This window comes from Poecilia latipinna, unplaced genomic scaffold, assembly GCF_001443285.1.
Source record: "Poecilia latipinna isolate Pla-1442-1.1 unplaced genomic scaffold, P_latipinna-1.0 Scaffold35, whole genome shotgun sequence".
Lineage (NCBI taxonomy): Eukaryota > Metazoa > Chordata > Actinopteri > Cyprinodontiformes > Poeciliidae > Poecilia > Poecilia latipinna.
The window spans coordinates 453,306-477,599 of record NW_015112651.1 but is presented as its reverse complement, the minus strand read 5'-3'; the positions used below and the strand labels follow the sequence as shown (position 1 = coordinate 477,599).

Here is a 24,294-nt window from a genome sequence, read left to right as displayed (position 1 = left end):
TTCCATTCATAGGAATGTTTCTTCAGTAAATGTTTCTGTGACATTTTTGTCCTCAGACTTAAAATATTTGCTGCCAAAAGAACAAGTAGCTACTCTGTTTGCCTGCATTATAGTCCATTCACTATCTGGGAGTAATTTTGCCATCTGGAACATCTTAATCCATGAAATTATCTGTGAAGGTAATTAACTCTCTCCGAGTATGCATGCAGAGATGCGTACAATTTAATATTCCTTGTCATTACTGTTTGCTTGCTTAGTGATTTAAATAAACTATAATGATAGTGTATTTTACTCTGGATCATAAGTAGAATCATTTGGGTAACATAATTGGACAAAGATTTCATGACAAAACATCTGCGTCTGTCATGCACTGCATCATTATCCCACAGTCTGAGATGAGAAACACCACACAACCGTGAAGTTGACCTTCTCGTCCAAGTTTTCTCTCAGGGAAGCTTGAGAAGCAAAGAACCAATAGCGACCATTTGCAGACCAGAAACTTTCATTCCAGTCAGCCGCAGTAAATAGGACAAGACCTAATGAGTTTGGGAAAGAATTACTCCTAAGAATTGCATCACTGACTTTACTGTGAACCGCGACCACAATTGCAAACGTTCAACTCTAGGCCCTCTGGCGCCACTAGAGTTGGGGGGGGGGCGGGTCATTAAAGGACACCTATAGGATGCCCTTGGAAAATTAGTATATGACAGTAACGTTTAACTAGCTATGTTCGATTAACCAAATTGTTTGATTGCACAAATTGAAATTACGAAAACAATTTTGTTTAATGGAAACACGGTCCTCTGACGTCTCACAGATGATGAGCGCCAGGGCCACGGCTGAATCATCAACGTATTTCATGCAACTGCTTACATCTGTCGATGACATTATTTTTAATGACTCACCACGTGAAACAAACTTATTCACATGTGACTTTCAGCACATTTCTCATTTAATGGGAACAACAATTGCAAAATTTTGTTTATGCGACATTAGCAGAACAGCGATAAAGATTTGTGCGCATCAGTTACTGATGACGACAAGCAGGTGGGTTATGCTAATTCTGCTACTTCTACAGTCGGTGGTAGAATTCTGATAATTACAAGTCAGAATAAAACTCAAAGAGTGTGTGCAAGAATTGGTTGTCTGTTCTGTGTCTTTGCGTCACCCTGTGATAGACTGGCAGCCTGAAATTATGTACCCAGATATAGAGATGGGCATAAATATGGTAGCAATAGCTTTAACTGACTAGTAGTTGTAGCTTATATTCATCTCCAAGCTAAAAATTGCACAATCACCACATCTGGCTACTAGAAAAGTCACCATAGTCCACTTCCAAATTTTGGCATTTGACAACCGTTGTAGCAAAAGTTTCTCTTGCAGTCACTTATAGAGGGTATGTTGCCACTGTTCATGAGATAGCGAAATTGTGAAATGTTGAGCGGACGTTCTCTACAAGAGATTAATGAAGTTTAAATGTTTACTTATTTCTGGTATAACGTAAAATTCTAGTTCTGAACATAACTCTTCAGGCGCTGCTAAATAAGTGTGGTGTGGTCCATTAATAGTGAAAGTGTCCATAGGGTTTGAGGAGGTCAGCTTCAGCTCTATAATCAATGTTCTACCTGTGTATTCTGACACAACACCACCCCGAGCCTTCACTCACACACGCACACCTCGATGCATAATGCCAGCCTTCACGTTCTGGGCTTGTGCAACCATTAGTTACACTGTCAGTCAGCCTCGTACAACCCATAATAAGAGTTTGCATCAGCGGTTTCTCTCACTCCCTTCAGTCCAGATGGGAATTCACTGCATATCGCTGCGTCATCATCTGTTACCCACTCATTACAGGGCAGGGAGCTATTTTCACCATGTATGGATTCACTGTGCACCTGTGAAAGTCGTGTCCACCCACCTGCAGACGTACAGCAAACCTGCCGTTATTCCAGACATTTAAATCCCCCGAAATCCGATAAAGATGCTAATGATGCCACTGGCTTCGGAGTTAACGTCTTTACCAACTGATAACACGTGAGAATGTAGAGCTGAATGGAACGTAAACGCCGGCAGATTGTAGGCATTATCTTTCCTGAGTGCAATAAATGATATATTTGTTATCACAGGTTGTCCACGAACCACATATTCATGTTTCTAACAGGTTTTCAAAGGTCACACTGGCAGCAAGCGTGTGACTTCAACAAGCGAAGCCAGAGCAACATAATAGGTTTGCACGTTTCGCGTCTTTCAACCTTGCAGTAGTTGAACTCTGCACGTCACGTTTTTTGACAAACAGTCCACAGGGAGCAGTAAAAGCAAAACAGTGTGCTTATTGTTCTTCATGGCTCACCAAGCTTGTTAGCTGACCACATTATAATTTCTGTCATGAATTGAGACATAAGAGAAAACAGATTAAACTCTCGGAGGCTGTCGTCACTGCTGACTGGCCTATGCTAAAGGATCACAGAAGCCTCTTTGGTCTCTGTTTATCCTACTATATATACTGGATGTAATAAGGATCATAAGCTCTCAGAAAACATGTTCAATATTTTAAGATGTTTTTTTGCTCTATTTTTTGACCTCATCTCCTCCGAAAACTTTAATTTCATATTTTGACATCCCTCAAGCCAAAGTTTACATTTCATTTTGTCACACAGTGAGATTTTGTGTGTAAGCAACGTGCAAATATATTTCTAAGTCAAACTCCAACTCGAAAAAATGAAAAAAATAAAAATAAAAAGTCTGCCTCAGTCTAGCAAAACACCCAAAAAGAACAAATGTTGGAAGAAAAACAAAAACAAGTCTTGCATGTGACTCACGAGAAACCGGGAAAGAAAACTATCTAAGAGACCCAGCCCCTTATCCCACTTCTAAATTACACATTAACCCCTCTGCTGTTTGACAGGCACGTGTTGTGCAGAAAAAGATCAAATTATATATCATAAACCTCTGCTATTTAGCTGTGTTGTTTGAAAATGTGTTTTATTTTTTTCTAAAATACATGTTGTTTGTACCATTTAGATTCTAAATGGACCGTGAACCCGCTCTCGAAAACAGATGGAGAAAGTTCACGAATCACATGTCCCGAGGTCAAAGCCATTCAGAGACCCGGGTCTAAGCATTCCTAAGGCTGACATTCCTACTGTGGGCTGGTCTCTTCCATAGAAAAAAAATAAAATAAAAAAAACCCACTAGAGAGCCCAAAAGATGAGCCATTTCCATGTCCTGAAAAAGTTTATGTTTTTTTAAAAAACACAAGTCAGTATCCCCGCAGAACTGAAAGAACTGAAATCAGACCAGTGTTTGGTTTGAATTTCAGCCAAACAAATGCTGGATTGAAATAAAAAACCCTCCACTGGACTTGCTCATTGTTGACACAAAGACAGACACGGCTTTTGTTTAAAAGCTGCGAGCGGGGCCTTGCAGCATCCCAAATCCATCGTATTCACTGCGTGCCGCCAGCGAGCGAAGGCAAACAAAGTTGAATCTCTATAAAACCTTTTTGGCTGCCTCCCACCTCAAGACATCAAAAGCCTGTTTTGACCCGCAAGTCGGAGTAACCTGCAGCCCTTTAAGATTATCCACCCAGAATGGCTATTAATCACTCTCCGATTAATAGCCACTCTGTAATGGAAAGAGTTCGGGAAAGTGCTAAAGTGAAAAGCAACAGCAAACGTCTTAAGATTCAACATTCCGGTTTTTGTTGCGTGGAAAATATTAGAAACAACCAACAATGATTGGAAGCAGCAATAAACAGACGTGTCTTCATTCTTTACACCCGTAATTATGTTAAATCTGCCTGAAAGCTGTTGTTTGGTCTGTTATTGTGCAGCCAAAGTGCTTGAAGTTTGGAAAAAGGTGATCATAAAGCAACAATGCTTTAAATCTTCTCCAACTGTTCCATGCAGCAACAAAAACAGTCTGTTGGGAAGGAAAGTAAACTGTGGCGTAAATCATTTTCAACTCGAGCAAATTTCAGTTTGGCCTGTGGCAAGTAGAGTAATAGGTAAGTAAACATGTGCAAGCAAAGGCAGCATTTTACTTTCTACAAAAAAAGGAAATAAATTAAAAGAAAAGCCATTAAAGAATACTTTTCATATGAAAACCTAAAGTGCTAATCTACTTTCATAAAAGTTCCTTGAAGATTTTCTGAGTTCCTTCAAAATTGCAGAAAATCACTGCTATGTTCTAAAAAAAAAAAAAAAGTTTTAAAAAAGATAAATGCTAAGCTATGTGAAAGTACCTGTGTGTACCATTTCATCTAATTTCATCAATATTCCATGTAAGTTCCAGGAAAGTTCTAAGAAACCTAATGTCAATCAACCCCAAATTCAGGGAAATTGGTGTTATATCTGGCTGTACTACTGAGTACGCAACCTTATGCATATATGAGTATGACTGATTAATGTGTTATGTTAACTTCGCTCCTTCATTAGGAAAAAAAAAAAAAAGACCATTTAGCTGCATTAAAGTCTGTTGAGTTCATGTCGAATTCTTGCATCTCCTGAAACCAGCAGATGTTTTCTTGGGTCCACAAGTTTCAGACCACAGCTATATAAAGACAGTATAATTACTGGACCAGTTTGAGCAAAGTCAGCCATGCCCTTGCTCTGCAACACACACACACACACACATATATGCAACATGCATATAAGTTAAGTACAACCTACATATAGCACATGGTTTCCAATTTTTACTTCCACAGAACTGCACAAGAACTTTTCACATTTGAATGTATATCTGAGCAGCGTTTCAATCTGCCAAAAATAACAAAACACCACAAATATAAAATTGAACTTTTACTCTGAGGTCCAGGTGTTACTGTTCGCTTTGCATATTTCAATGGAGTTCATTTTTCCTAACCATTTTCAAACACTTGCTCAAAAATGCGCTTGGTGTGACTTGGAAAAAAAAACAAAACAAACAAACAACACGTACCCCTCGAACACATTTCTGCTCTTTGTGGCCGCGGACTTTATTTTATTGGGTTTTTATGAGATAGATCAAAACAAAGTGGCGCATAATTTTGAGAGTGAACTACCATTTGTGGCATTGACAGCTGCAAAAAATTCTGGCGTATGTTTCAGCCAGCTTTCTACATCTGATGACTATTTTCCTTTTTTATTTTTTTCTTTAATTCTTCTTAAACTCATTCAGTAGTGAACAACAATTTCCAAGTCTTGTCACAGATTCTGAATGGGATCTTGACTTTGACTTTGATTGCAACCATCAAAGTCTATCTCTGTCTACTTGTGTTTGATCATTGTGCTGCTGGAAGGTGAACATCTATTCCAGTCTTACGTCTTTTGCTGCTACAAACAAACTTTTTTTTTTTTTTTAAGGCTGACCATATCCCACATGCTTGCTATGAGCCTTGTGCAACTTGTTGCAAAGTGAAAACCTCAATTTGGTGACCTCTACAAGGCAACTAATTGCATTGGTTTTTGTTCAGGGGCATTCTAGTAAAGCAGGTTGAAAAAAAAAATGCATTTCACTCTAGTAAAACACATATCCTTTGTGGATGTCATGACAAAATTCGAAAATCTCACAAAGTCCTAAATTCCAAAATGTTCCCACACTTTTTGAAAAGTAATTCATCTTTTAGAGGAACCTCCCCCCAACCCCTAAAGTTGTTTCAAAGTAATTTTACTAATCAAAGAGGGATTATCGCCTTCACTTGACTTTGAGGCTTCAGCGTTTCCAAAACACGGGTCGACTTTAGGACTTCCTGGTCAGTTGAGGGGGTTTTAATGAGGGGATTTTCAGTTTGAGCAGTGATGCAAGACTCAAGTCATAGACGATCAGCTACTATAATCAGGCCTTCATTCATTCACACTTCACCCTTCATGCGCTGCGTGATTCTGCCTCTCGTCCTCTTGAGTGTTGCGCCCAGGGTTTTACAGCTTTCACGGCGGGCGACGAAAATCTGGTTTGATCTGACCCGTGTGCACAGAAAGAAGCCTGTGTCAGATTTTCCTTTTACAAATCAATTAAAGATGCCACACACTTTCAAGGGTTGTAGATTTTATGTTAATGGTTGAAACTTGGATAAGGATGATGCAATTGATGTCTGAGAAACACTTCAAACAAAGTATTTCAAGTTTTTATTCGAGCTTCATGAGATACTCCGAATAAACAGCTAAATTAGCCTGAAAGTAACACAAAGCAGCTGTGGAAAACAAAGTGAGGGATCCAACAAAAAATCAGAAAAAAAAAAAAAAAAACATTCACTCAGTCAGATTGGATAGGAAGCATCTCTGTAGTACATCAACTTTTAAGACTTGCTAAAGCTTCTCAATTGGATTTTGGCCCAGATGTCGACTGGGCCGTTTTAACACGTGAATATGCTTTGATCGACGCCATTCATTACAGCTATGTCTCCACCACAGTCTCAAATCGTTTTCAGCCCGTGACCTTCCAGGGTTGCCCTGTATTTAGCTCCACTCGTTTTACCATCAACTCTCACCAGTTCCTCTCTCTCTGCTAAGTAATTCTGCCACCGCGCTCAAGCCTGCCATGAACTGGATACTACTTGGGCAACACCATTGTCATCCAGAATAATTTTACATCACCGCTAACCGAGGACGTGCGAACAAAAGGAAAAAGTATGTGCTCTGAAATTGTCGCTTTAAAAGTATGCAGAGATTTTCAGGTTTGTGGAAAACAGTCTTAAGGCGAAATGGGACAAAATCTAATTATCCGACTGCGGTGAAAAGAATGAGGTTAAAGCCAAAGATGGAGGTGGCAGCATCATGCTGAAGGACTATTTTGAAGCAAGATATAAGCATTGAGAACTTTTTTTTTTCAAATTCTTCAACTTTATATTAATATTAATCAAAACATTTAATATTTCAAGTCTTAAAATTTGTTGGTTCCAGCCCCACGTTCACATCCCAGACACACATCAGAGCGGGACTCAGTATTGATAAATCAAATGTTAAGCTTCTGGAACAGCTTTCCCAGAGCTCTGACATCAAATCTAACGATAAATTTGTGGGCTATGATTTAATACTGCGCCTGTGGTGGAAAGCCAACAAATATTTAAGTGACTTTTATGAATTCTGCCAAGGGGAAAGGTCAAATATCCAGCCAGAATTATACCAGAAACGTTTATAAAATTATATTTTTGATCCAGTGCCTGAGTTTTGTCATCTAGACAAGTCAGGTACAAGATAAACAGGTACAGTGTTTTTTTTTGTTTTTGTTTTTTTTTTTAAACACGGTGTAAATAAGCCCAAGTCCAAAAAGACAAAGAGCAAGATCAGCTTGAGAGACAGAAAATGACAGAGAGTGTGAAGGAGTGAAAGTGGGCACAATATGCTGCACAGAGGTCAGGTCACAGAGGCCAGAGCGGAGACGGAAACGCCGCTCAGATCAGCTCAGCGGCTGACAGCTCTCTGACAGGGATTAGAGGGCTCTCTGTAAATAATAGGGGTTCAGTCCTGGGGCAGCCAGCTCCTCTACAAAGCGTTCATTTCTCAGTTTCTCTTTCTCCGTCTCCTCCCCGGGGCCAAGCATTCTCACACACTTTTGGTTTTTCCGAGTGATATTTTCATCAGCAGCCCAGCAGCTTGGTATTTTCCTACTGAGGGGAAATAGTTCCACTAAGTGGAATGCTTCTGGGCCCTCGTCTGCATCTTCTCAAACTGAGACGTTCCAGATTGTCCAAAAAATTGAAGGAAAGGGGGAAAAGAGGAGACAGTGATGACGCCATTGATTTAATGTGAACATCTGGGAGCCAGACGCATTCAGAGACCTAATATAGACACAGAGAGCAAGAGGTGGGCAACCTGTGTGGTTGGGTGACACATCAGCTGCTCTTTGAGGAGTTTTTTTTTTTATAACGGGGAAATATGGGCTGTAGTTCAGCAGTAAACACCTGCGTGGTGAACGATGTGCACAAAACCTTTTTGTCTAACCGTACATTTAATCAATGTTACCGTTTATCAAATAACAACCCCTATATGGCAAACTGCCATAACATAAAATCAAACCATACATCAATCTGTAAGTTTGTCTTTCAAAAATCATTAACTGGTTTCCTCCTTGTCAAATTGAAAGTTGTGACTGGACATAAAGATATTTTGAACAAGGTAATACATACATTTTTAGATTTTCCTTGTTAGGAAGCATTTTAATGCATACGCAAATTAATTAGAAGTTTAAGTAGACTGGCTGGGTGTTTAGTAGAGTCTTTCTCTACGGTTTCTACTTGTATCTTCTCTTTCTCCACTTGCCCATTCCTGACTCATTCTTGAAATTTATGTCAGGCTCCGCTTTGACAATGCGACATTCTGCAGTTGAACTGCAGCCTTTAAAGGTTCCACGACTTATTTTTGGTTGACGAGCCTATGCACAATTTGGAGGTATGTGCGCTTTTCGCTGTTTTGCAGCTCTATATGTCAGGCAGTCCGATGCAAAGGTCTTGGTCAAGGTACTCTATTTATTAATGTGGAGATAGTGGATTTTTGATTCCAGCTATTTTTTTTTAAATTCTGTAGTGCTCTCCTGTTGTAAGTTTTCTTGTTATGTCTGATTTTCCATGCTTGTGTCTTTGTTGTTGTTTTTTTTCGACAATTTTAAGTACATCATGATTAATAAAACAAGGATTACAATTAAATAAATAAATAAATAAATAAATAAATAAATAAATAAATAAAACAACCCCTTGCTGTAATGCTTCCAATAATTCAGCTAAAAAATTTTATAAGTTTTAAAAGTTTAAACACAAGAGAAATACTTTGTTGCAGGCTTTTGTCATACAAGCAAAGCAAAACACTATATCCCTTCGAAATCTTTGCCATATGTAATGTTCAACTGAAAAACACAGTTCTGTCAGAAGAAATAAAACCCAAAGGTGCAATAACTCAGCTCCACAACAAACAAACCTATAATTTGTTGAAGCACATTTTTTTTTGTTGTTGTTGTTTTTTTTATCCATTAATCAACATTTCAAATTTAGTCTTGTATTTGTTAGACGATATGCCTGAAGGATTGAGGATTATAGGACTGTCGGTCATTACATTATGAAAAACAAGCCTGTTAAAATACACGTTCTGCTTTTGAACTGAACTTATATCCTGTCATGTTAAACTAAGCAAGTTCCAGAGAGCACAGCTGTCTTCCAGACACGCCTTAACCACCAGGGCTGCCCGCACCATCAGGAGAGGAAGAGGAGGAGAAGGAGGAGGAGGACTTTTAGGTGAAAGTGGAGCAGAGGAAAAGGAGAGGAAACTTTCCGCAGAATGCTGTCCCTGTCCTCGCAGACCTTACGCTGGGCTGTCAGCAGAAGCTTCGGGATCAGAGGGAGGGAAGCTGCAGAGGATGACAGCTCGTGCAGAGGGACGTAGCTCACCTGCGGAGCAGAACCGCGTTTATACAGTGTAAACAGAGCGGAACCGAATTCCCAATTTTAATGCCCGGGCTTTTCCTCACCAGTGATGAGTTGGCTCCTGTTGTGGATTCTGATAGCAGCTGGGATTCAACAGGTGAGCTGAAGGGATTTTTTCCAACCCCCTGTTGTTTGTTGAATGAATATGCCACTGCAGATTTATTTATGACTTCTGTGTGTGTGTGTTTTTTTTTTTTTTTTAATTATTATTATATAATTGAGGAAAAGGCACTGTGTCTATTGTTCAGGTGTTTTTTTCTTTTCATGGATCAAGATGCTTGACAATTTCTCAAAAGTATTTAAATTCTCTTCAGCACATCTGAAAATAAGCTGTTATAGTTACCCACATTTCCATTATTAGATAAACTTGCAATGTGAGCAGACGCCTTGTGTGTTTTCTCGTGTTATATGTTAGCGCCCTCTTGTGGTTTGTCCAAGAAACGCTTTTCACTTGGCTCGGACTTGTTTCTTGAATTTACTCCAGTTCGCGAACATCAATTAGTGACCATCTGTTGGAAATTGTAAAGATATAATCAACAGCAGTGGGTTGTACTTTACTTGACATAAAACTTGAACTCATCTGACGAGTAAAGTAACATAAATAAAAGCAAAAAGATGTAAAAGATGTATAAAGTAATTTTAAGACAAGGCATACACAGCAAGAAAAAAAAATGTTTCAGATGTTTCTCTGACATCCAGTTAAAACATATTAAGTTGGAAATGCATCAGTTAAGGAATGTGTGTTTCTTATTTTAGGTGTGTTTCACATAAAATGTTCTAGAACTTTTTAATATCAGATGGTTAAAAAAAAAAAAGATCAAAATTTACTCAAAAGACTCTCTTTATTGCATTTGGAGCCAAATTATTACTATCTGAATGAATAATTTCAATTTTTGAAATGGAAATAAATTGCAGGGCCCTCAGGACCGAATGCCTTCGAGGCTAACATGCAACTTTCCCGTGTTCTGCTGGCGCTTCTCAGCAAATAAAGACCTTCAGCATGCAGTGAAACTGTGTCACTAAATGGGTTGGCATATTAAAAGGGAGTAGACAGTTTTAACCCTTAAAGTACAGTACAAATCTGCCTGCAATTTAACAAATGTTAAGTGCACTGAGCACACAATCTTTAAAACTAATGTTCAGATCCCAGCTCCTCCTTGGTTTCACGTCTGCTCTCTCTTTGTATGAGCAGTAGTCATAAGAAGAGCTTGTACTTAGCTTGTCAAAATGACTCACGTCCCTGTTTGATTTAGGTTTAACTTCCGTTTAATTCAGCCAAAAACCTTTTCTGTGATAGAGAAAAAAGATGGCTGTCACTTAGAACGTGATAAAACAATGTGAAAAGTGTAACAAGCAAAAATAATTTTACAGTTTTTCCGTAAAACATTACATGTTGGGCAGCTGAATAACCGGTGGGAAAAAGCTTTTTTGGCCCTTCTTATAACTGCTGACCAACTTTATGCACACTGGTATTTTGATCATTTTATTTTGTCTTTGAGGTTGGAAGGTTTCGTATCTGTTACCCTAATCTCTTTAGATTCCCAGTAGGAACATGACTAATATTGGAGATAGCTGTTCATCACTCTTTCTTTTGCAAATAGACGTGTGACTGCAGGCTAAATGAACTCCTCTGAGGGTCGGCTTAGTGGCACAGCTTTGATTAAAACTCATTAATCAGCATTAGCTGACAACATCACACTGACTTATTAATAATATGATTCTAACTCCAAATGAAGGGCTGACAACAGGATTTAAAAATTGACCAATAAGCTTAAGATGATTAAATATGTTTTTGCCATAATTACTTGTGGATTAGGCATGCATGCTTGTGTGTGTGCGTGTGTCTTTTAAAGATGTGAGTTAAAGGCTTCTGTTTTCTCCAGGAGGATGAGTCAATCTGTGATTTATAACTTGACTATATTTGGACCTGCAGTCATGTGTGCCGTCTCTTGGCTAAACTTTGCCACATTGCGGATAATGCCGATGGTCAATCGTAAAGTCTTACATTAGATCGGTTATTGTATTTTCCTCAAATCTGTTCTGAAATGATTATTAGCTGCACAATTTGTTCTTGGACAAAATGCATTTGAAATTAAGATGGCAAAACAAACAAGTAACTTCTGATCCTGGGGCTGTTAATGAATCTCCAGTGATCTCTGCCAGTCCATCAACAACGGAAGAGAAACTCTGATTCATTATCAGTATTTTGTAACGTTTTACCAGACTCGGATCCATAACGAGATCCTGATGCAGATTTAATAAGATTATCTCCACAGGGACTTGAGCTCACTTTAGAATAACTCCTCTATTGAAGTTATCGCATAGTGTGACCACATGTTAGTGATCATGCAGGCAGTGAATCAATTAGGGATGTGAGAGCTTTCAGATCAGTCATCCATGTGAGCGTTATCAAAGAGGGTTGAGTATGAAAAGAGTCAGGATAAGGAATGTTACATGTAATACTTAACAACACAGCAAATACAATTTTCTTTCTGCAGTCCTTTGCAAACTAAACAACGTAGAATCTGGCATTGCCATTTTTAACTTTAGAAGCTTACTCAAGATTTTATTTTTTTTTTTTTTTTGATGCAAAAATATAACCATAGCAACCGAGTTCTTGTATATATCAACAACATACTTATTTTGCTGGAACACATTTGAAAAAGTATGTTCATTATAAATCGTAAATTGCTATTTTCAAGCATTCTTGTGGTAACACTTTACTTGAAGGCGTGTGCATAAGACTGACATGACGCTGTCATAAACATGACATAACATCTGTCATGAACATTCAGAAGTCTTTATGAATGTTTATGACAGTTGCCATGAAGTGTCATTCGGTAAATAATGACACTTTCAATGCAAAGTTGCTCTAAAAGTTGCATTAAAAGTCCATTAAAAGTGCCAACTTTGCTTCTTTCCTTCCAGGCCTACTCCCTGAATTCCACTGCCATGCCTCCCGCCACGGCCCTCGCCTCTCCGACTCCAGACCCGTACAACGTGACGCGCTACTGCAAGTGGCCCTGCGAGTGTCCCGAGGTGGCGCCCAAGTGCCCCCCTGGCGTCAGCCTCCTCATGGACGGCTGCGACTGCTGCAAGGCCTGCGCCAGGCAGGTCGGGGAGGAGTGCAACGAGGCCGACACCTGCGACTTCCACAAGGGGCTGTACTGCGACTACAGCTCGGACAAGCCTAGGTACGAAAAAGGAGTGTGCGCATGTAAGTGTCACTCGCTGGAATGACCATCTGGTCTTCACACAACAGGAACAACTCGGTTCACATTCTCGCATTTGCATGCTACTTTGTCAAAGCGTTTGGACATTGACAAGGAATGCAGCTGGTATTAGATAAACAACGCAACTGAATATGTAAATGGCTACAAATCAAGCTAAATGCTAGCTTTATTGCCCTCCCCGTGTGCTGGCACTCCAGATATGATATGCAAAGCCTTAATAAACCCATTAATTTACCCATTTAATTATTATATGACAGTAACGCCTTACTTTCAGAGTACATTTATTAATTATTTGCTGGAACAAAAATTATCCATTGTAAGAAATATGAATGAAACAATAAATCTACATTCCCTGTATATATATATATATATATATATATATATATATATATATATATATATATATATATATTCATAGTCATGAATACTTGATAAGCTAATTAACTATACAGAAAACTCATTTTAGTCTCTTATTAAATACAATAGTCTCAGATTGTATTTAAACTGTATCAGTGTACAGGGTAAATATTCTTTGTTATGGAACCTAAATTGCACACTTTATTAAAAAAAAGGAATTAAAGGAATCTAAATGATGTATAGGTATTAAAACTAGCAATCTCAGATCAAAACAAACGTGCAGCTGAGGCAGGCTGAGAAAAACGAACAAGATGTTTGTGCACGGAAAGCATCGAGGTTATTTACAAGAATTAAACAACTGTACAAATAGCAGCAGAAATGTGAATAATTATGGCGTTGTTGAGATACACACAAGCTGTATGATCCTGGTCAGAGCTATTTTTGCAGAGTCTTAAGCTCCTACTGTAATTCTGCTATAATCTAATGACTGGATATAACAAGGTTCCTCCCTATTTAGAGACATGTGTTTAAAACACAGTGCAGCACTACAAGCATCTTGCATTGCAGACCGAGCTGTTGATCTACATAACATGTGTCCACTTGTCGTTTCTATCAGATATGACGGGAACGGGCTGTGAATATGACGGCGTGCTCTACCGTAACGGTCAGAGCTTCAAGCCCAGCTGTAAATACCAGTGTTTGTGCGTGAACGGCGCCATCGGTTGTGTGTCCCTGTGCTCAGAGTCCCAGCCTCCCAGGGTTTGGTGCCAAAGTCCGCGGAGAGTCAAAGTCCGGGGGCAGTGCTGTGAGCAATGGATCTGTGACGAGCCAAAGAAAGGACGCAAGACAGCGCCGCGGCACGCCGTGGAGGGTATGACACCCGGGATAGAAACGGGGGCAATGGTTATTTTGTCTATTAAAACATTTCCCAAGAAATCGTCTTCATTAGAAAAGAGCAAGATGATTACTGACGACCTAGAATTTAGAACACAGTTAAAATACAGAGAATAATCAATCTGTGTCCCGCATTACTTTCACAAGCAAATCATTTCATGTAGACACCAGTCATGAAATGTGTAAAAAGTAACAGCTATTAGGGTTAAAGGAATAAATGTAAAGCCATTTTCAGTCTTTTAAAAATTTCAGATTCTGTGGTATTATGTAAATAATTCATGATCAGACAAGAAGATATGACAAAAATGTGAGAGAAAAAAATCAACCAAAGTCAAACAAACAAACAAAAAACAACCTTTTTTTTCTGGTTCACTCGCTGTACTTTTGCAAATACTGTTTTTAAATCCAAGAAGATCACAAGATGTGGGAGTGTGTATGAATTTGTTCATCCGAGCCTTTTTTCCCGTGGAAGGCCCCCCCACACTGTTTTTTGGGGGTCACTTCCAGGTTCCAGACGGTTAGAGCAACAACCGGGACTTTGCCTTCGTTACTTTGTCACGAAGGCAAGAAAACCAGAGCAGATCTTGTTGGGTTGCACACGTGGACAAATTAGATTCAGATGCCGACATTAGTGTGTCTTGATGCCTTAGATTGGAAACAGATGCAGTGTAGATGAAGATCTTGCGTTTTGTAATTTCAAATGAAATCGTATTCGCCTAGTCCCAAATCACAATCGCTCGCGACGCCGTATGAGACAAACAGGTCTAATTCCAAGTTGACAGAGGTATCACATGTCAGTGACTCTAATCATTAAAGGGAAATATGCATGTTTAATGAGCACAACCAGAAAGAAAACACAGCGTTAAAGGCAGCAGTCATTTCAAATAACACATAAATGGACAGTAGGAATACAAATGTGCTATTGTTGCACCCTTAAAAAGAACTGAAAAACTCATATGGATTTTCGCTTTTGTGCAACTTCATTAAACAAAATCCACTTTTTGAGCAAACAGCGTGTGTAGTTCTCTCTCTTTCCGTATACAATCACAGGTCATGAACTTTTAACTCCCATCATGCATTGTGTCGTTCTTAAAGGGGTATTATCATGACAAGTTGGAGGATTGACCGGTCGGTCAAAACCCTTGAACTTCTTTAAGTCAGTCATTAACTTTATTTTTTTGAAAATGTTTAACATGTCATGGCCATGTTGCGTGATAACATTACGGATTTGTTTGATAGCGACTATAAAAAATGGGATTGAATTTGAAAAATCAACTGCTGACCTCACATTGCACCAAGTGCAACGGAGGATGAAAATGTGAGAACTGAACCTCTTGTGCGTGTAGCATAACTCTTTGCTTCCTGCTCCTGCCAATCTAGTTTTTCCAACTGAGAGCTGGCACAAGAACTGCATCACTCAGACCACCTCATGGAGCCCCTGCTCCAAGACCTGCGGCCGCGGCCTGTCGTTGAGGATCTCCAACGCCAACGACCAATGTGAGCTCGTCCAAGAGTCCCGTCTCTGCAATCTGAGGCCGTGTGAAGTAGACATCACCAAGCACATCAAGGTAGGCGTGTGCACTTTCGGCGTCATTGAGGGTTCCCAAAAAGCCTCGGTCCTAAAAGCTTGTCTCGTTCCTTAGCCAGGAAAGAAGTGCCTGAATGTCTACAGGGAGGATCAGCCCTCGCACCTCACCATTTCTGGCTGCACCAGCAAGAAGTGGTACCGACCAAAGTACTGTGGCGTTTGCACCGACGAGCGCTGCTGCATCCCGTACAAGTCGAAGACCGTCGACGTGGAGTTTGAGTGTCCGAACGGGACCGGGTTCACTTGGAAGATGATGTGGATCCAGGCGTGCTTCTGCAACCTTAGCTGCAGGAATCCCAATGACATCTTTGCAGAGCTGGAGAGCTACCATGGTTACCCGGAAGTCGTGAACTAAAATGCTGCAATTTGGCAAAGAACACTTCTTTTGTTTTGTTTTTGTTTTTTTGTTTCCTAAAAGATATTTTGAGTTTTTAAATGTGCAATCTATATTTTTTCTTTTGAAAAAAATTGTAAATATGAAATGTGTCTCCAACACAGATTCGTGTAGTAAAAATATTTGAAGAGGTAAAGCAATAAAAGCCTATATTTAAAGTTTAATTTATTTATGTAGAGTTTCTGATTAACGCTGCGCATCTACATCGGCTTGCTCCCTAATCAAGCATCTTCTCAGCCTCATACACACGTTTTCCTCTTTTCATTTTTCGCCCGTTTCTTTGCAAACAAAAAGTAGACAATATTTTCCGCCTTTGCAAAAGCAAAGTATTAAACCAATGGTTTTATTTGGACATTCTGTCCAAATAAAACCATAAAGTTCATTGTATTCCACCGGGAATTTACACTTAAGCTAGAAACTGTGAAGTGAAAAGACTTTTTTTTTTTTTTTTAACTCATATGAAAATGTGGTGTGCATTTGTATTCAGCCCCCCAAAATCTCTACATTTTTTGAAGTTTTATATGTTTTGGAGAGTATGCCTACCAACCGTTCAAATCTCAGATTTGAAAAATACTTCAACCTCAGTCTGGTTGGACAACATTTATGAACATCAATTTTAAAAGGTCATAGAGTCTCAGCCAGACTTCGGTCTTTGACTGGATCTTTCTAAAACATTAATGGGCTTTGATCTAGCCGACTGCCCCACCTTTTCAACTCCCACTTAAGCTGTGGCTCTGGTGACTGTTTTATAGCCTAACCGTGCGTTAAACAGCTCTGCAACTTTATCCGTCTGGTGTAATCCTTGGTTTTCATGAAGCCATTTGTTCATTTTTCTCAAATGAAGCTATGTGCATCACAATAACTTCACTGAACTTTAAGTTCTTTAGGAAAGTTCAGCGGCTGCAGAAGGCACCGTTGACATTTTTCCTGCATTTTATCATTGTCCTTACAAGTACAGAAAGTAAATCAATGTTATAGTTACATTTTGAAATATGCAATAATGCAACAAAAGGGAATCTGTTACAAGTTTTTTTATTGTCATTTTTTAATAAATACAAACTGTTATATCATTTTTAATGCTATTTGTTTGTTTTTTTCCCCCCCGACAGCAAAAGAGATGGTTTGTGCATTGCATCTTTACAAAGCTGCATTTATGTCATCTGCAAAGTAATATGTTGCTGTAGTGCAAGTAAAATACAGGAAATGGTATCGGGTAAGTTCTATGGCTATCCTCATGTTAACATGTGGACCTCTCCGTCTGCACTCACCCAACAAATCCAAAACCCACAGAGGAGCATCACATCTCAAAAGCGAACAATTTCATGGCACTTTTTTTTTTTGTTTTTTTTTGTTTTTTTTCCTTTGTGCTTGATTGCATAGAAATCGGCATACATATAGCTTGGGAGAGAGGGGGAAAAAAACTTAAGGAAATAAGCATATGTGATTGTAAAAACTCGTGTGAATTTGCATTTTAATTCGTTATAAAGCTAATTCTTAATGAAATGTTCAGTCTTAATTCAAGTCGTATTTCGCCTGCAAACAGTCGGTTCGTGCAGAAACCTTAAAGGGAGCAACAAGGGGGAACTAAAATAAAACCCAACACCTCAGACATAATAAACACCAGCTGAATGAAATTATCATTTACAGTATATCCTGAAAACTTTCTCCCTTAATTTGTGAAGCTACAGATACAACGAGCCCTTTACGATTCATCCATCCGTCCGAGTGCTTCCTCGCTCCCTTTCCCTTACGACTACAAATCTGCTCCTACGCACAAACGACGCCACTTGGAAACATAAAGAGTAAATGACTAGACAATTAGTGAGAAGACAACAAGACAGTTACAGCAGGGTAAATTCGAGAAAGCTGTGTCGAAACGTGGTAAAGGTAGAGGGGGGGAAAAAAACAGAAGGAATGCTGGATTTTAATTCTGCTTTAAATGCGAGAGAGATAGTTTACAAGCTGGAGTACTCTTCTTAGCCACAGCTTTCTCTGATATTCTCCGTTTTGGTGTCCCCAGAATGCTGCGTTGCCTCCGTTTGCTCTCCTGCCTGACCGAAGAGTGCTGATGTTTTGTGGCTGGACCACAACTGTTTATTCTAGTCATCTTCGAATGTAGAGACATCTCAGCTGCAGTGGAATATCTGCAAGCAAGAGTCCTTTGTGCGGTTTTTTTTTTTACATATCACAATATGTCATGTTAGTGTTCCTGTCTGCTTTAAGTGTGTATGGATCTGTGTGTGTGTGTTGGTCTGTGTGTATAATTAAGAGGCAGCGCAGCACAAAATCCAGGGACCTTGAGAGGTTCTTGTTGTCTGCAGCGGGCAGGGTGTTGTTGGAGGGGGGCGGGGCGTTCACTTTAGCAGGAGACTTCAGCGGACTTGGGTCCTGACTGGTCCACGTTGTTGTTGGCTGTGGCGTCCGTGTGGCCTTGCTCGGTCGTGTGGCTGCGGCTGCGGCTCCCCTCGTTGGTGTGCGAGCGCGAGCGGTTGCCATCGTGGGTGTGCGAGCGCGAGCGGTTGCCGTCTGAAGTGATGCTGGAGCCGGAGGCGGTACGGGAGCGAGCCAGGCGGGTCATGCTGGCAGAGGGCACTGAGAAAGGAGGAGTGCAGTCAGAATACGGAGTCGACTAAAGATTTAGCTTGTTGCTAAATTAGAAATAAAGCCATTCAGAACCAACCAAAAAGTGGTTAGTCACAGTTTCTTTACGAGTTAGAACGCAACGAAATCACCTTCGGCGTTCTTGCTGCAAAAGTTACACCAAGTTGGATTTGCCGACTGCGCGAATTGACCATGCCAACTACAATTAGCCATAGAAGCTAATAAGGTGCTTTGTGAAGTTTATGCATTCCAACGCTGTAGCAACTAAAATATGAGCAAATCTAGCACTTCCTGTTTTTATGCGTTTAATTTATTTTAATATTTGACTTGACTCAGAACTGATTAAGGAAAACAAAATGGCGAGTTTTTGATTTTTCCCTAATTGTCTGCTCATCTTTTGTGGAAATGAAGCTTGAATTTTGTGGTACCGAAATGAAAATATTTTAATGCTGAAGTATTTTTTTTTTTTTTTTTTTTTTACTTTTTTATTTTTAACTAGCAAAGCAGCCTTTATACATTTTGTTGCATTCCAGTTCATTTTTATAACAGGGAAAATATAAAATTTCAAAACTTAAATGGATGGAGTACATAGACTGAAAATATTTTGCCCATTGTTCAAAACTAGATATGTACAGTTTTGTAAAAACAAATCAAAACAAAACAAAAAAAAAATTAAGATCAGACTGAAAGGGGATGTCGTTATTCTGGAAGTTGAGACTTCTTTGGATAGCTCTAGTTTAGCTTGAAGCAAAGCTACATATAAAGTGGCTCTAAATGGGAGCCTTTGCTTTAAACCACATGATGTAAATAAATATTTTTTAAGACTTAGGCTCATTAAATGAGGTCTGCAAACCATTTAGAAAAAACAAGGGCCGTTAGCACAAACTTCTTCATCCCACCACAAGAGGGCAGAGGCGCCTTAGATAGGGTTGGATCAGAACAGTTCATCTCATCACACACCTAACAATGTCAAAACACCCGAAACTTTTGCTGACTTACTGTATCCCATTCCCTGGATGAAGTACTTGAAAGCCTCTGTCAGCTTTCCGGGCTGCAGGGAGGAACAGAAACACAGATAATCAGTCTCCGTGTCATAAATAATCACTCAGCTTACATAAGACATCAACACGCTCCATCTCTCCATCCAGCAGCTTACAGAGATATGACAGCTGCTACAGGCAGGTGTAGCTCAGTGTGCAGGATTAAAACCTGACGACTGTGGTCCATATCTGCCTCTTCCTAATGCTCTTACATGCCACCTTCTTACACTACTGTCCACCCACACACACACACACACACAAAAACAAACTCTGACTACATGCACTCCTTATCCAGCCACATCCAGTTTGCCCTGCAACAGGAACTTCTATTTGAAAAACAAGAGAACCCACCTGGTCGACCTGGGGCATGCCTCCGCAATCAGCCATCTGGAAAAGGAAAGAGAAAAATCAGAAGCCGTCATTACCTGCCAAAAACAAAAAAACGATACCCAAGATGACCCATTTTACCACCTTGTGCCCCCCCCCCGCCCCCTCTCTGCAATTGTGCTACTTTAGAGTTTCCACGGTGAATCTATTTTTTCAGTTCAGCAGCCATTTGATTTTGGTGCAGCCGATAAAAAGGTGGCCAAAGGCGACCAAAAGTAGGTCAGCTGGTGCAGAATGCACAGGCAAAGTGCGTATGCAAGGACATGTTCAGCTGTGGCAGCGCCGGTTAATATGTCACCAAGTAAGTGCTGACCTGCTGGAAACTTATCAGCCGAAGTGTTTCCATCAAGGCTATTATGATCTTAACGAGAATATGGGAGGGGAGCAGGGAGGTCCGGAGCGGGGCACATGAGTGGAGCAAAGGGGTCTGGACAGAGCTCTCACCTTAAGGAGGGTTGTTTTCGTGGGGTCCAACTTGGTGTTGCACTCCACCTGCAAGCACAAACAACTCCAGTTTATAAAGCTTCCCAGGGAATTCTGACTATACCGCAAATAAGACGGCAAAAGCTTTTATAGCGCTTACATAAATAAACAGTTAGGGGATTTGAGACAATTCCTAAGCTACGAGTAAACCCAGCAACACAAATCTCTTGACTTTAGGAGATTAAATCTAAATCGGAGTCACTTGATCTTTGTTCCTAGAACCATGTTTTTGCACAAGTCAAGTTCAAATGTTGCCATATTGCGGACAAGTAAACCGGCAAATCTTCTCCCCATCAACAGAAGACCGAAGTGGACGGAAAGCACGTTCGGGCCGTTATCTGGAGCGCCAGCAAAGTAATGAGTGACCGGCCTGAACTCACCACAGCATCCACAGCAGGAGAATTGTCGCCGACCACCAGCAGAGAAGGGCACCTGGATGAAAGTTGACCAATATTACAAACTATTGTGTCCTTTACTGCACAATTAAAAAAAAAAAAAAGGAGGCTGCCTATACTTACTTGAGAGTTCTGGTATTACATCCAGGGACTGGCCTCTCAATATCCAGATCCCTCCGGCTATAGAGAGAGGATCAGAAAAATCAGCTGCGTCTTGACTTGTTTAAAAAAAAAAAAAAAACCTTTGACAAAAGTCTTATTCCACTGGCGTTACCTCTCGTAGGCCTTGACAAAGAGATGCAAGTTGAACTGGTTCATGTTGTTCAAGATATGATGGCGGAATGTGGCGATAAGGTCGTGGTTGTGGTGGATCTCCTCCTATAAAAGGAACCAAAAAAAAAAAAAAACTTAGAACCTACATTTATGACCATTTTTAGAAGCCTTTGAGATTTATGGATATAGAAATGGGGAAACGTTGTACCTTTCCAAAGAGGTGGGTAATAATCATATCAAGCTCAGCGTGGGTCCAGCCACTGATCTGAAATTAGATAGAAAAACAATGTAAATAACATTTCTTTGTCATTTACTTTGTTTTGAACATTGTTAAAAATGATCTTGCTTTGATAGGTGTGCAATGAGATCTTAAGGCGTGAGATTTCACAATACTGAAAAACACAGAGTAAAATCTGTTTTGCACAATACTAACTCATTGTTGTTTGATGCAGGTTTCTGTTCAAGCTACCGTTAACAGCCAAAGATGTACTGACATTTTTGTTGGTCTTCAATATGTTACCTTGTGGGCAGCCCAGTCCATCCATCCCTCAGCACATGGGTTGATGTTGATGAGCATGAGACCTTCCACCATATTTGGATAGTCCAGCTAAAACGGGGGAAAGAAAAATGAACTGATGGCGAGTGATTCTGTTTTAGAGCGCAAAATGTCTAGAGTCTCCATTTGGTCATTTTAGGGCGATTACCATCTAAACTTAGGGAATTTAGATGTTGCTGCCCAATTTCAAGCTAAGATCCATTTCAGGTCTTCAATGTTAGAAATGCAAGTCCTGTGCACAAAGTAAATTCACCCATGCAATAATCGGAAATATTCTCTCCAGTACGGAGTTAAAAGCCGTCTCCAACAACACAGAGACTTCCTACGGAGCAAAGTGCTAGCGCTGAGCCGATCGGCCACATTCCTCGGGCTTTTGTGGCTCAGAGGGCTTCGGTAATAAGCAGCCTTTTGAGACCAAAAATAAGCAGGAGGCAGAAACATTAGCTGCTAATCTGAGATTAATTAAAACCCGAATTACGGAGTGTGACTGGGAGAGTGAGAGGCGTGAACTTACGGCGAATCGGGTCAGCACGTACGCGCCGGCTCCGATGCCCATTCCGATGACGCTCTTCAGGCTGCGGTGCATAAAGATACGTGGATACTGTTAGAACAACGGGTTAGAGGATTCCTTACATGAAACGGTGAAAGGCTCATTTGGAAACTGAAGTTCAATTTACCCAAAGTGCTTCAACACCAATGGGAGAGTCTCAGCAAGCTGGTCCATAGAGGGATATTCGTACCTTAAAAAAGAAACAAACAAAAAAACAGAACAATTGAAAAATTTTAAAAACATATATATCCATAGTTAAGTTTATAACATTACATTGCTCATTGTCAGAACACCACCGGTACTGGAGTTTCCGCTTTATGCCAGGACGGCGTTACCAAGGGCCAAAGCACCAACATCAAAGCAAGAGATTATAGAGATAAACGCCTGCCCTAGCGACACACATGTTAAATCAGGATGTCCCAAGTACATCCGCAGGAATCCATCCACCTACCTACCAGCGCCCAGTCAAAGGTCACAGACTGCCTGACGCAGATGGTGTGTGTGCGCATCGACTCACCCACTGGAAAAGGTGTTGGCTCCTTCATGCTGCCCCAAGGCGTCGACGTGACACACGGCAAAATGCTGCATGATTTCCGCCATGTCCTCGTGGTTGAAGAGCGGGTCCCAGCAAGTTTTGTCTGCACACACACACACACACACACACAAGAAAAGGCAAATTAGCCATAATTAATAAGGGCAGGACTTGGATTCTGGAGAAATAAAACGGAATATCAAGTTACACAATAAGTAAAGATGGGAGTTTAAATAATTAAGCAAAGACATGTGGGGCAGTTACCACACAAAGGAAAGGTTTTCAAAAGCTACAATTTCAGAATTGCTTACATTCTCTACCACGTCATTCTTAAGGTTTAAAACTATTTTCATATGAGACACAAACAAAATAAAAAAAACAAAGTTTTTCCCTGGTTTCTGAAGCACAGAGTAAGCAGAATAATTACTTTGAAAGAGCTTACATTATTATTATTTTTTTTTCCTTTTTAAAGAAAACATGAGCAAATCTTGGCGTTCTTCTACGCAAGGTTACCATACCACGAGAGTCTTATTTCGACCCCTGCCTACCGCGCCTGGATAATCTGATCACACATGGCGCAGTCATTAAAAACCCCACCGTCTTTAGGAACAACAGATGTTTCGCTCAGATAAAGCTGAGGAAGAAGCGGGGGGCTTACGGTTCAGGCCAATGTCATGGAAGGTAAGAATGACCGGTCTGTCCCCTTTGGGAGAGCCCTTCATCGTGCAGTGGAGTCTTCCGTGAGGAGTCTCAACATCGTGTTCCTATAGATGCAAAAAAAAAAAAAAAAGGAATTTTTTTTAAAAGCCAATCAAAGTGCTTAAAAGTGAAAGAAAAGTGTCAAGAAAAGCAAAACATATTCTAGAAAACTGATTGAAATCATCACATAATTTATATTCCAATAGCCACTTTACTTAAATCTTCCCAAGGCTGTGAAAATTTTACCCATTCTTGGGAAAAAAAAAAAAACTACGTCAAATGCATTTAAATATGTAGACTCGTACCAATACCATCCACTAGCCATCTAACTCTCAATAAATTTTACTCACGCTGACTTCAATCTCAGCAACAATCATTTCCACATCAGAATCCTCCAGAACCATGTTTGCAGGACTCGAGTTCTAACACCGCTCGCTGTTGGAAAAAAAAAAAAAACGCAACAACGCAGACTCCCTCCCGAGCTACAGGTCTCCACACTTGGTAAGCCTCTGAAGTTGTTCAGCCCGGTGCCTCGAGCTGCATTTTATACCCTCGCTGCTTACCGGCCGGCCTTAAGCTCCCCAGCCTCCCAGGATGCCTTGCAGGCTGGTCAAAACAAGCTAATTCTAGATGAAGACATCCTTAAATTGGATCAGCCGGTGTCGGGCAGAAGGAGGCATCAGTCGGGGAACGGAACAAGCGTTAAGGATGCGTGTCTGATCAGAAACGGTAGTGAGGAATATGTGAGGGATTGACAGCTGCCGTTATTCAGTAATGCGTTGGAATAAAGTATAAATCAGGAATAAAGTGAAGACTATTAATAGTATTAAAATGGGGGCAAAACTGTTTTACAAAATTAGAAAGCCAAAAGGAAAAAAAAGGGGTAGTTTTATTGAAAATATTATTTGTATAGTGTAAGTT

At 40.2% G+C, this 24,294-nt stretch overlaps 2 protein-coding genes across 3 annotated transcripts in view; one reads left to right on the top strand and one right to left on the bottom strand.

Annotated features, from left to right (window-relative positions):
• The first annotated feature begins 9,201 nt into the window (after positions 1 to 9,201).
• On the top strand, positions 9,202 to 17,278 carry ccn4a (cellular communication network factor 4a). Its single transcript, XM_015043190.1, has 5 exons — positions 9,202 to 9,488; positions 12,320 to 12,608; positions 13,598 to 13,852; positions 15,256 to 15,443; positions 15,519 to 17,278. Exons 1-5 carry the CDS (start codon positions 9,441 to 9,443, stop codon positions 15,816 to 15,818), a joined length of 1,080 nt encoding a protein of 359 aa, XP_014898676.1. The 5' UTR covers positions 9,202 to 9,440; the 3' UTR covers positions 15,819 to 17,278.
• Positions 17,279 to 18,026: 748 nt separating this feature from the next.
• ndrg1a (N-myc downstream regulated 1a) overlaps positions 18,027 to 24,294 on the bottom strand; it is a 24,054-nt gene continuing 17,786 nt past the window's right edge. The window contains exons 1-14 of one of the 2 annotated variants that reach the window (XM_015043179.1): positions 23,724 to 24,193; positions 23,333 to 23,438; positions 22,660 to 22,780; positions 22,270 to 22,332; positions 22,107 to 22,167; positions 21,557 to 21,643; positions 21,245 to 21,301; positions 21,038 to 21,141; positions 20,887 to 20,943; positions 20,749 to 20,800; positions 20,330 to 20,377; positions 19,850 to 19,885; positions 19,458 to 19,509; positions 18,217 to 18,449 (exon numbers count right to left, since the gene is read on the bottom strand). In XM_015043179.1, coding sequence (XP_014898665.1) covers positions 18,217 to 18,449; positions 19,458 to 19,509; positions 19,850 to 19,885; positions 20,330 to 20,377; positions 20,749 to 20,800; positions 20,887 to 20,943; positions 21,038 to 21,141; positions 21,245 to 21,301; positions 21,557 to 21,643; positions 22,107 to 22,167; positions 22,270 to 22,332; positions 22,660 to 22,780; positions 23,333 to 23,438; positions 23,724 to 23,777 — 1,131 coding nt within the window. In that variant the 5' untranslated portion in view covers positions 23,778 to 24,193. Of the gene's footprint in view, positions 18,450 to 19,457; positions 19,510 to 19,849; positions 19,886 to 20,329; positions 20,378 to 20,748; positions 20,801 to 20,886; positions 20,944 to 21,037; positions 21,142 to 21,244; positions 21,302 to 21,556; positions 21,644 to 22,106; positions 22,168 to 22,269; positions 22,333 to 22,659; positions 22,781 to 23,332; positions 23,439 to 23,723; positions 24,194 to 24,294 lie in introns of those variants that run through there. The other variant, XM_015043172.1, reaches the window with a different exon arrangement.

Coding starts and splice junctions, on each gene's coding strand:
- ccn4a (XM_015043190.1), top strand. CDS start 9,441: ATGAGTTGGCTCCTGTTGTGGATTCTGATAGCAGCTGGGATTCAACAG. Junction 9,489..12,319: donor TAGCAGCTGGGATTCAACAG/GTGAGCTGAAGG, acceptor CTTTCCTTCCAG/GCCTACTCCCTGAATTCCAC. Junction 13,853..15,255: donor GCCGCGGCACGCCGTGGAGG/GTATGACACCCG, acceptor CTGCCAATCTAG/TTTTTCCAACTGAGAGCTGG.